This window comes from Halichoerus grypus, chromosome 10 (genome assembly GCF_964656455.1).
Source record: "Halichoerus grypus chromosome 10, mHalGry1.hap1.1, whole genome shotgun sequence".
Lineage (NCBI taxonomy): Eukaryota > Metazoa > Chordata > Mammalia > Carnivora > Phocidae > Halichoerus > Halichoerus grypus.
The window spans coordinates 81,168,400-81,180,715 of NC_135721.1; the positions used below are offsets into that span (position 1 = coordinate 81,168,400).

Consider the following 12,316-nt stretch of genomic DNA (forward strand, 5'->3'; position numbering starts at 1 on the left):
GTCATGGTGGCTATTTCGAGTGCAGTAAGGCCTTATCTTCTGGAAAGTCTGGTCCTTTGTTCCTCAAGGCCAGGGGTCTGTAGGATCTCAAGGGAAGTAGGTTAGTTCTGCTACAAACTATGGGGTTTAGGTCAGCATGCAAGGAGTGCATAGCTTGAAGCAAGTTAATGCTTAAGACTGGTTGGAGTGCTGTTACAATATGATTTGCCTTCCCTGGAAGCGTTTCTGCCAAAACTATTATCTGTGGACTTACAGAATGCCTTATCCATCACCAAGGTATTCCACACAGCATTGCTTCTGATCAAGGGAATCGTTTCTTGGGAAGTGGAGTGAATCAATTTGCTGGTCTTACCATTCCCACCATCTTGAAGCAGCTGGCTTGATAGAACTGTGGAATGACCTTTTGAAGACTCAGTTACAGTGCTAACTGGGTGGTAATACCTTTCAAAGGCTGGGGCAAGATTCTTCAGGAGGCTGTACATTCTCTGAATCAGCATTCAATAGATGGTGCTGTTTCTCCCATAGCCAGGATTCATGGGTCCAGGAATCAGGGGGTGGGGATGGGAATAATGGCACCACTTGCTGTTACACCTAGAGACCCATTAGCAAAAGTTTTGCTTCCTGTTCCTGTAAGTTTGTGTTCTACTGGTTCCTAGAGACCTTAGTTCCAAAGGGAGGGATGATTCACCATCCCTCACCATCATCAAAAGTGATACCATTGAACAGGAAGTTAAGATTGCTGCCAGGCTATTGGGTTCCTCATGCCTCTGAGTCAACAGGTAAATAAAGTAGTTGCTTTGCTACCAAGGAGACTGTATTCCACAATGAAGGTGAGGAAGAGTCTGGAACACGGCACATCCCTTAGGACATCTTTAACTATTCCCATGCCCTGTGATTAAGGTCTTTGAAAAACTACAACAACCCAATCCAGGCAGGATGACTAATGGTCCAGACCCTTCAGGAGTGGAGATTTGGGTCACCCCACCAAGAAAAGAACCACAACCTGTTGAAGATCCTGCTGAGGGCAAAGGGAATACGGAGGGGAAGAAGGTAGTTAGGAATACCAGCTATGACCACATTACCAGTTACAGAAATGAGGATGGTAATTTTCATGAGAATTTCCTTCTTATTTTGTTATGAATATGTTTGTGTTTATGTACACATATAATATTTATTTCTTCCCTCTCTCATCCCCTTATCATGTAGTGTAAGATGTATTGACTTTACACCATATTATTTAAGTATTAGCTTTACATCATAGTATTTAAGTTACTGGATATCAAGGAGAAAAATGACCAAGAAAATAGTGCTCTCATGAACAGCAACTGGAAATCAGGAGCAGTCAATAGTTTATGAGGGGCAGGGAGCAGGGAAAGGGGAGGGGAATGAGTTAGGTTTTAAACATTTCTAGGACTGAAGTGCCATAGGTACTGTAGGTGGGAATATCTACCCAGCAGTTGAAAATATAACAATCCTGGTGGGGGGGGGGGTTGAGACTGGAGATTTAAATGTGGGGGTGAATCACACAGAGGCACCATTTAGGAGTTTTTGAAGGGAGCAGAATATATTCAGATCTGAATTTTAAATCACAGATGCTAGACTGGAAGGAGCCTTGGATGATTCTCTTGTTTCCCCCTCCAGCCCAGATGGAAGCATGTGGTCTTCGGTCTCTCCCTTACAATGAACCCCCAGTCTCCTAATAAGAAATATATGTACAGGGATTAGTTGACAGAGTTGTAAGCCTGCTCTCTTAAGTTTGAGTGAAAAGCATGAGTCAGGTGTCTAAGAAATGGAGGACTTGCACCTCTGTCGATTGCCAACTTAGATTCATTACAACATTCCAGAAACAAAGCTGAAATCCAAGGTCTTTTATCACTCACCTTGCCAGGCTTGCTGTATGAAGCTTTGTGTACAGATTGCTTTATGATTTCAAAGTATTTGTTTTTCAGCTTGAGATCTTCTTTGACATAACTGCACATCAGCCCGAAGGCTATTTGTAAAGGCAAATCTTTGGAAGATAGGAACATCTTCCTGGGGTTGACGTGCCAGGCAAATGCTATTGTGAAATCTCATGGCATGCAGGCATTAAGATATGCCCATGCAATCAAATACACTTTAAAACAGTTTCAGTTTTTTTCTCTCTAGCTCTGTCTACCATCTATGTATGTATGCATCTATCTCAATAATAGGTTTCATTATAAAATTCAATGTTAAGTGGGAAAGTATAAAAGTTTTAAAATTTTCAGCTTTCTCTTAGAAATTAAATATTTAATAAGTATTTAATATATCCAGAAAATAAAGCAGCATTTTGTCCCTTTAGTTTAAGTGGTCCTCATCTCTTTGTGAATTTTGCCATCATCATACTTCAAGATTCTGGTATATCCCCCCAAATCCTTTCTGATGCTCACTTTCCCCACTCCTCCTGTCCCCTCTCCCTATCCCTGTGCTCCTTCAGCTTTGTGTCTCAGTTGTGACCCACACTGGGGCCCTCTCTAGGACATCTTCTCTGGCCATCTTGTCTCGGTCCCCCTCTTCAGACTTAACTCTTGACTCTGTTCTCTTGATCACAGTAGGACTTGTATAGTAGGGTACATGCTTTCCAAGGACCCCCACTGGCTGGGACCCCCTACCCTCTGCCCCATGGAAGGGGATTAGAGTGTGTGTCTCAGGTTCCAGGTGGTTTCCACCTCAGTGGCCACACACCATGTGTTAGGGAGCAGGGTGTGGTGGGAAAGAAGGTGGACTTGCACCTGCAGCTGAAAGCCCTGCCTGCTTGGGTGGCAAAGGCCAAGGCAGGGCTCATAATGCTGAACTGGCAGACCAATCCCACACGTGCACCCACTGCTATTCCTCACACTGAACAGCCCCTCCTCACCCTGTGTTCACTGATTACCTGGTTTCCAGCTTCACAATGAAGCATTCCAATTATGTAGAACTCAAGGTTCTTGGTGGTACTGCCCCAGTGGTGTGCTTTTCACATGGGACTCAGAGGTGGGTTCCTCCCCACTAAAGTTCTCTGGAAATGGAGCAGTGCTTCTGGTGCCCTGCCCAGATGCCTTTGGATTGGCACCACCAACCTCTGCCTCATGTTACAGCTGTATGCTTCCTTCCTACAGGCCTGGGCCTGCTTCCTTCAGAGAAGGAAGTCTGCCCTTGGGCACTGGGGTGGCTTTGCCCAAAAGCTCTGAGAGCATAGGAGTCTGGGAGCTGACATATCCCAGGGCAGCCAAAGGGAGGGATGAGGGCAGGAGAGGAAAGCCCAGCTCCCTGCCCTGCCTCTAGGAGGGACTCTCCCAGGAGCCCCCTGAGAATGAGGCTGAGGCTGGGACTGTGCAGAATCCCTCCCCATCTTCCTCGCTCTCTGATGATTCTCTCCTGGAAACACTTTTGAAATGTTACTTGCACAGGAATCCTCATCCAGAGTCTGCTTCTGGAAACCAACCATAAACAGGGGATGCCACAGGCTTCTGGAGAGCCCTGAGAACGTTCTGCCTTGCAAGGCAGCCTGTGGTCAATTGCAGCAGGAAATTGCAGCTTCCTGCTGCTTCTCTAAGCAGGGTGGTGACCTGACATTCCATCAAATCCCATCTCCCTGGGACCTGAGGGGGGCAGTGCTGGGACATGTTTTGTGCTATTGTCCTGGGCTCAGAGCACAGGGTGCTGGGAAGGACACTTGAGCTTACATTTGGGTGTCACAGCCAACCCTGTGCACAGAGCCTCATGTGGGAAGGTTACCTGGCCCACCTTTCTGCACATCCCCTCTCTTCCCTGCTCTGCATTGCTGATCCTGGTGGTGGTCAGGGATGTTCTCCACCTTCCTGAAGCTCAGGGAGGAGCCAGTGGCCTCCTGGTTAAGGCCATGATGGATTGTGAAGTTTTAAGCACAGTGTGAACCAAGCCCTAGCCAGTCCAGCTTTTCCTGCCAAACTTTGGCCCTGAGCCTGACCCCACCAATTACAGCTCCTGGGGGACTGGTTACCCATAAGACCCTGGAAATGCAGGGGTTCACTGGGGTGACCTAATACATGGAAAGCTATCCATTAGCCACTCGCAGCCCTTCCTGGTCCTTGTCTTCTTCTGGCTGGGACCCTGTTCCTGCTACTGCCTGAAATCTGTTCCCTGTACTTACTTTAGAATCCCTGCTAGCCTGGTCCACATCCACCATGGATCTCGGCTATGCCCACCTGCTTACTCCTAGAACCCGCAACATGTGTACTGCTTCTCAGAGATATGTCCAGATGGTGTTGGTGGAGAAGACCCCACCTCAGGACCTGGACATCCCTACTGACCTGGGCCCTCCCTGGGCCTACATGTCTGGAAGTACTACCCTCACAACTCTCAAATGAAGGTAGCCCCCTACCCCAAGTGCACACACTCTTTTATTTGTGGAGGTGCCCCTTGGTGTTCTTTGGGCAGCAGAGGCAGAAGCTCTGGCGATATATAGATTTCTGGGGCTTCAGTGTGATCCCACCCAGCACCTCTGCTCTCAGGTTCCAAATGTGGGGGCTTGAGTCTTCACAAATATGGATCTTCAGGATGCCTCCAGACTCATTCACATAAGGTCCTGGCCCAGCTAAAGCAGACCCAGAAACTCAGCTCAGAGACTGGATAGTAGATGATATTTCAGGCTTTGTGGGTCATTCTTCTTTGTTGATGTTGTTTTTGCAACAACCTTTTTAAAATAAGAAAACCCCTCTTAGCTCCCGGGCATACGAAATGAATATGAATTTGGCTCAGGGGCCATAGTTTTCCAACCTCCCCTCCCCCCATGACCTTAGACCAACAACCCAGAAGGAAGAGATAAGGGGAAGGCACTGACAATGAGGGGATGGGTGCTTTTCCACTTAAATGTAAACCTCTCAGGGGGTGCCTGGGTGGCTCAGTCGTTGGGCGTCTGCCTTCAGCTTGGGTCATGGTCTCGGGGTCCTGGGATTGAGCCGCGCGTCGGGCTTGCTCGGCGGGGGGCCTGCTTCTCCCTCTCCCACTCCCACTCCCCCTGCTTGTAGTCCCTCTCTTGCTGTGTCTCTCTCTGTCCAATTAAAAAAAAAAAAAAGTAAACCTCTCAGAAGAAAGCTGGTCATCAGATTTTACCAGTAAAAACTTGAATTCCTCCAAGCCAAAAAAAAAAAAGAGTTGATACCTAGAAATGTTTAAGAGTTTTTATTCCCCATGCCTTGACTTCCTTTCTCCATCATTTGTCATTAGCATTTCACATATTTGAATTCAGAATATTCCAGCCTCTGAAGGGCGGATGGGCCTGGCAGTCTACACTCAACTTTGGGAAGGGTCAGTTTCTGCCCAGAGCTACCTCCTGCTCACAGACTTTTCCCTCACAATGATGCTCTGATCCAGGGTCCTCCCAGGGAAGAACTGCCTTTCTAAAGCATATTTCCACCAAGGCTTGTTGTTTTTCTTTTTCTAAACATGCCAGTTAGGAAGGTTTTGAGATTTGTTAAAAAATCAGACAGGATTCCTGGAACCCCAAGTTGTGATGACACCAATCTGAGTGTCCAGAGGAACAGTGCAAGCACCAGCTGCAGCCCAGGAGGAGGTGTGGGCCATGAGCAGGGTTCTAGGAGTGTGCTGGGGAAAGGGAGCTGCCAGGGGTGGGGACCCAAGTCCACCAGCTCTGCTGGCACCAGCCTGTGGATTCTTAGTCTCATCCCAAATGAGATCATTGGATGGTGTGACCTGATTCTCCGATTTCTCATTCTGAAGTTTCAGGATTACAGGTCGTCCCATTTCCCACTGTTGTGTATTTCTCTCCTTCTAAATGCATGGCTTCAAAGTCCCTTAACCATGAACATTTACAATGTGATCTTGCACGAATGTGGTATATAGAGGAATGTGTGTGTGTAAATGTGTAACATGTGATTAGAATAAAAGTTATTTTAAATGTATCCATGTGGTTCACCTCATTAGTCTTTCTTCAGAGCAGCTAAGCACTCTGCCCAAATCCTGTAATGGATTATTTGTCATTGTGGTTAATGATTTTCATGCTTACCTTAGAAAGTAGAACCATGATAGAATGCAAACAGGGCTTCTTTTGTTCCTAGGTGGGGTTGTTTTTCCTGTATCTGATGATTTAGTGGCACAGGAAAGCACCACTCCCACAAGCTGCACCTTCCTAACATTCTTTTAAAATAATACACTGATCTTCTCACTACTTGTGTAAATGATGCTAGACACTTTCTTGAGAGGTTTTAATGAAAAAAAAAAAAAGGAGCAGAACATGATTACATGTGTAGCTGAATAATTTGGCAATCCTGACAATTTTGCTAAGACCCTCTTTTTATGAGGCATGAAATGTGATCCTTCCAGAAATGTGATAGTCAAGATTTTCTTAAAGTGCATGTGGTGCTGGTATTTTATTTTATTTGGGGGAGGGAAGACTGATTTAAGGACTTTTTTCCCCCTTTCTAAGAAGCTCATCTGAAATATAAGTTGTTTCCTGTCTTCCAGCCTTGTGTTGGCATCAGAAGTGAACTGTTTCTTGTTTATCATGTGCTGCTCATCAGTCATTCCCACTCCAGCCTTTCTCTTTGGTCTTGAGACCATATCCAGCTTGAGATTGTCTGAATCAGGCACAGCTCACTAGCACCATCTGTGCCTTACAACCTATACTTCCAAGAGCTAGGCCATCCTCTGTGTCTCATTCTTAATGGTTAAGGATAAACCCTAGTTCCCTTACGCATTCTCCCTAGTGTTCAATTCTCCTTTGCTTCTTGTTCACTTTCTCTTTTTAAAAAATTTTTTATTGTTATGTTAATCCCCATACATTACATCATTAGTTTTTGATGTAGTGTTCCATGATTCATTGTTTGTGCATAACACCCAGTGCTCCATGCAGAACATGCCCTCTTTAATACCCATCACCAGGCTAACCCATCCTCCCACCCCCCTCCCCTCTAGAACCCTCAGTTTGTTTTTCAGAGTCCATCGTCTCTCATGGTTCTTCTCCCCCTCCGATTTCCCCCCCTTCATTCTTCCCCTCCTGCTATCTTCTTTTTTTTTTCTTAACATATATTGCATTATTTGTTTCAGAGGTACAGATCTGTGATTCAACAGTCTTGCACAATTCACAGCGCTCACCATAGCACATACCCTCCCCAGTGTCTATCAGTCAGCCACCCCATGCCTCCCACCCCCCAACACTCCAGAAATCCTCAGTTTGTTTCCTGAGATTAAGAATTCCTCATATCAGTGAGGTATTGTTCACTTTCTCTTATGTTGAAGTTCTACTCTATTTAGTTCTCTCTTTTCATGAATTCTGCATCTGGGCAGCCAGGCTATTGTGAGCTAGTGATGGGTATGTCATGTGTCTTTGCATCCCACCATCCCTTCACATGGTCATACCAGGAACCCCACAGCACTGGAGGGAACAAGAGAGAAGGGGGGGCATCAATATCAACTTGAAAGTTACAAAACAAGCATGGATGTCTCAAATAAAAGGGACAAAGACAAAGAAGACAAAGACCCTGGCCAGAATTCTTATTTGCAGAAGACAGGGACTTTTTAATCTTTAGGGAGATGATAAAAAGTATTCTGGATTCCTTGGTTTATATTTTTGCTCTTGAATTTACTACCATATGAGATACTGTGTAGTGGCCAGAGATCATAATCTTTCTTTCCCCAGGATCACTGCATGGTGCCTAGAATGTGTTACACAAGAGATAGGTGTCTATGTGAATGATCATGTAATTTAATTTTAAACTTCTATGCAGGATTTGATTACATTTGGATGAAATATATCATCGTGGCATAGAATCTATGGATAGTGTAGGAAAGGTCAGGATTAGAGGATGGGTATGGTAGTTTTAAGTATTCTTGATTATGAGGCTCAAATGTCTAAAATCTAGGAAGGAGGTTCTGACTGATGGATTACCCTGTTGTCCTCAGATCTCTGTGCGGAAGGTCAGGGTGCTCCCTGCCATCTTCTTCTGGTAGTCCTTGTCAAATTCTTCATTCTGAGCCACAGTGAAATAGTTCTTCCAATCCCCAGGCATCCCTGAAACAAGTCAAAGTCTCAGAGGTTGCCATAGGAGTACAGAGAGGAGGGAGCATGCATCCTTGGAGCCAGCACAAGAATGGGGAAAAAAAAAAAGAAGTTTGCCTCTGAAAATTATGCAGTAGTGTCATTGATAGGAATGACTAATGGGGCATGAAACATTACTGGAAAATCTAAGCAGATCATGGGTACTACAGAGTCCAATCTGGTATTTGAGAATATAAATCTTACATACCTTTCCTCATAAAAGGGGAGATAGATTGGTCCATGAGGACAGTAGGCAAAGTGGTGTAGTTGGCCATTGGGTTTTGCTTCATTACATCGAAGGAGGTGTGATACATGATTTTATTCACGACTTCTTCGGGCATTTCTTTCTCTAGGAACTTCAATATCTTCTGAATTACCCGCTTCGGGTCCTATATGTAGAAGAGTTACACAAAGCAAATAAATTTGGGTTTTCTATTAGGGATGACATTCTGCTTGACAAATGACAAATGACAAACAGTATTTGGGAGGAATGAGTTAAGTTCAAATATATTCAACAACTATCCCTTAGGTGATGACTATGTGCAAGGCACTGTACCATCTCAGGTACTGCCATGACACAAAGATGAGAGCCGTTCTTGCCCTCAGGAGGCTCACCCTGCAATAGGGGGATAAACGTAGACATAACTAACTGGGCAAAACCTCTCCCAGAAAACATGCTGCTTGCACACAGACAGTATCATGAGATTTGTTGAAAGGAACAATTATGTCTCCTGGTAGAGATCAGGAAGGTTGTATAAAGGAGGGGAAATGTTGCAGGTGAAGCACAGTATAACATACTCTAGTATTTGAGCTATAGAAGATGGCAAAAGAGCCTGTGAGTTTAATAGAAGGTTAGTAAGGGGATGAATACAAGGGATCTCAAGTTGACCCAGAAATGTAAATTCTTGTGCACTCGTTCTTTCTGATCAAAGAGTTGCAGAAAAGGAGCTATAGCTTCTTTTCTTTTTAAAAAAAAAAGATTTGTTTATTCATTTGAGAAACAGAGAGGGCAGGGGGAAGGGCAGACGGGGAGAATCCTCAAGCAGATGACCCACTGAGTGTGGAGCTGGACACAGGGCTCGTTCCCATGACCCATGAGATCACGACCTGAGCTGAAATCAAGAGTTGGACACTCAATTGACTGAGCCACCCAGGTGCCCCAAGGAGCTATAGTTTTTGATTGGATTTCTCAGCACTGGCATAATAAGTAGTTTGTAGTTCTAGGATACTAATCCCTGGGGTCATGAGAGTGAATTTGTCATGCTTTTCATACACAGTGACTTGAAAAGGAGAAATCTGTTCTCTGTCACAATATGTGGGACCAATCCTGCCAACGTTTATATGGATTAAACTTCGTTTGTGATGTGGGTCTGGGGTGTGGAACGGGGAGAAGGAAACCCTCCTCGAGCATTCACTGAACACAACTAGGCACTTTACAAATGTGATCTAATAAATCCTTATAATAATTTCATGAGATACAAAATGAGATGATACCCATTCTGTAGGTGAAGACACATGGTTCATGAGTGTCAGGATTAATTCAACCATAAAGGTATCTGATATTTCCTGAGGAGGAAGGATCTTCTGGAAATTGTGAACTGAAGCAAATAAAATTGAGAAGAGCAGAAAAGTAGTTAGAACTTCTGAGGATAAAACTGAGTTGGGAAGAGTGTCATGGAGAGAAAGGACTTGCACTGAAGGCTCTTCTGTGGGCAAGCCCAAATGCCAGGGTCCCAAATGTGGTTTGCTGCACTGGAGAACATGGTGGGTCTAATGGAGATTGCATTGCCTTTTACCTCTTTCATATCCTCATAGAAGAGGTAGAGAATATGGTGCTGGTCTTTTGCATCCCACCATCCCTTCACATGGTCATACCAGGAACCCCACAGCACTGGAGGGAACAAGAGAGAAGGGGGGGCATCAATATCAACTTGAAACTTACAAAATGAGCATGGATGTCTCAAATAAAAGGGACAAAGACAAAGAAGACAAAGACCCTGGCCAGAATTCTTATTTGCAGAAGACAGGGACTTTTTAATCTTTAGGGAGATGATAAAAAGTATTCTGGATTCCTTGGTTTATATTTTTGCTCTTGAATTTACTACCCCATGAGATACTGTGTAGTGGCCAGAGATCATAATCTTTCTTTCCCCAGGATCACTGCATGGTGCCTAGATTAGTGTTATGCAACAGATCCTGTCTCTTAGTGGGCTGATTTTCATTCTGAAAAAATCTATAATTATCAAATATTTGGGCAACTTTTCTCTCTCTCTCATGGTGACTGGGAGGAGGAGAGGTGCACTGGGTGTCATTTGTTGGCCCTGCCAAATCCATTCTGTACCCTCCTCCACGCTAGAAGATTGACCTCTATGGACTGTGTCAATGGGCTCCTTTGTGCTCAGGCTTCCACCTGGGATTTGCCAGCAAAAGGCACTGAAAGGCTTTTGGAGGCAGGAGGAGAGGGGGAAGGGTGTCGTTTATTTCCCTGATGGCCTTCCTGTTGGCTCACTGTGGTGGACTCTTTCCCCTACTGAAGGCCTCAGCCCCTGTTAAGGAGCCTTGTCCTTTTTCCAGGAGGCAATAGCTCCCTGCTGGTGTTAACCCTAAAACACTGCCCTATCACCTGTCGGTTTCTTTAAACTCTGCCTGTAGCTTTCTAAATAGTCTCTTAGCTAAATTATCCCCAAATGACCCAGTTTCGATGTGCCATCCACAACCTCCAATGACCTTGGTGACCACAATCATTCAATGAAAACCCTTCCTTTCTGATGTCAATAGTGAACAAGGAAATGTGAAGAATGAATGAGGAAACATGAACCCATAATTTCCTTTTACTCACCTTTTCCAGCTTTGAATGCCTCAATATACTCCTCCCATGTACCAGGGTCAGGCATCATTTTACACATTCTTGAGAAATGGTAGTAGGACACCAGAGAGTCCTTTGGATTTCTAGCCACATAGATAATCTGAAATCAACCAGCAAGGGAATTGAGACAGACAGCAAACAAAACAGAGAAATATTATTGCTCAGTGCAGAGGACCATGTTATTAGAATCTTAGACTATTCTATTTGAGTAACTGAACGTGCATGCATTTTCTGTAAGCAGGATGACCACATCTTCCAGTATGCTCAGACAGAGTTCCAATGTATATCTGTGGTCTTAGATAATGATTAGGAGCATGCACGTATGCTCCTCTCTCTCAAGAGTATCCTGGTTTGCAGGATAAATACTACAGTCACCCTAACTATGGTATTTCTGAAGACTAACGAGGCCACTGTGGTATTTTCCAGTGTGTTTGAAAGGTAGGTCCTCCTTGGCTTGCACTAAGCAAGGACTCTAACTAGGTTATTGCACAGGGGGTAGCTAAAGCAGTCAGTTGTCTAGTCTAGTCTCCTCTGTACATGATGAGCTGCAGCCTTACAGATGAATGATCACTCTTACTTATTTGTGGTAAGATTGCAGGACCTTTGAGGGCAGTGCTAAGTCTCCCTCTGGAATTGCTTGTGATGATTCTTCTCATTGGAAAAGCAGGGTTGTGGTGTGGCTGGGGAGAGCTGACCTCTTGGCTTCGTGTCCTGTGGTTCCATGCCCACCTGTGCTTCTGTGTGCATTCTCAGCAGAGCCGGGAGGAGGAGCACATTAATGGTTTCTCAAGCATTTTCCCATGTCTCATTTACTGAACAGAATTCCTGTGTCCAACAGAACCACTCACCCAGGGACATTTCCCTCTCAGGCAATTGGCCCAGGCTCTTGCTTTCTCTACTGCCTTTCCATAGACTGCTGCCTTATAGGAACATGGACCAGGCCTGTTTCTCTGCCTCTTTTCCTACTGCTCAATTTTTCTCTGATATTTATGAGAGCATGTAGGGAACCAAAAACTGTGACACAGCTGCACCATCTTGTCATAATGTAAATGTCTTTCTTTCTTTTCTTCTTTCTTTCTTTCTTCCTCCTTCTTCTTTTTATTTTTTTGGTTTTATTTATTTGAGAGAGAGAGAGAGAGCAGAAGCAGGGGGAGGAAGAGGCAGAGGGAGAAGCAGACTACCTGCTGAGCAGGGAGCCGGATGTGGGGCTTGATCCCAGGACCTGAGATCATGACCTGAACTGAAGGCAGACTTAACTGACTGAGCCACCCAGGTGCCCCTGTAAATGTGTTTCTTAATGCTTGTGTTGGTTATTGTCTTTCTGTAAGCCTGAGTAATTATGAAGGGGCAGTCTGGGCTAGGCAGGGAACATATTCAGTGTGCTTATGGTGAGAGTCAGATGACTGGGTGTGACC

General features: G+C 44.8%; 1 protein-coding gene and 1 long non-coding RNA gene across 7 annotated transcripts in view; one reads left to right on the forward strand and one right to left on the reverse strand.

Annotated features, from left to right (window-relative positions):
• Positions 1-12,316, forward strand: part of LOC118553433 (uncharacterized) — a 254,539-nt gene that overhangs the window by 196,884 nt on the left and 45,339 nt on the right. The window lies entirely within an intron of this gene.
• LOC118553409 (sulfotransferase 1C1) overlaps positions 7,017-12,316 on the reverse strand; it is a 48,609-nt gene continuing 43,309 nt past the window's right edge. The window contains exons 5-8 of one of the 2 annotated variants that reach the window (XM_036120437.2): positions 10,875-11,001; positions 9,832-9,926; positions 8,244-8,424; positions 7,017-8,008 (exon numbers count right to left, since the gene is read on the reverse strand). In XM_036120437.2, the coding sequence (XP_035976330.2) occupies positions 7,896-8,008; positions 8,244-8,424; positions 9,832-9,926; positions 10,875-11,001 (516 nt within the window). In that variant the 3' untranslated portion in view covers positions 7,017-7,895. The remainder of the gene's footprint in view (positions 8,009-8,243; positions 8,425-9,831; positions 9,927-10,874; positions 11,002-12,316) is intronic. The other variant, XM_036120428.2, reaches the window with a different exon arrangement.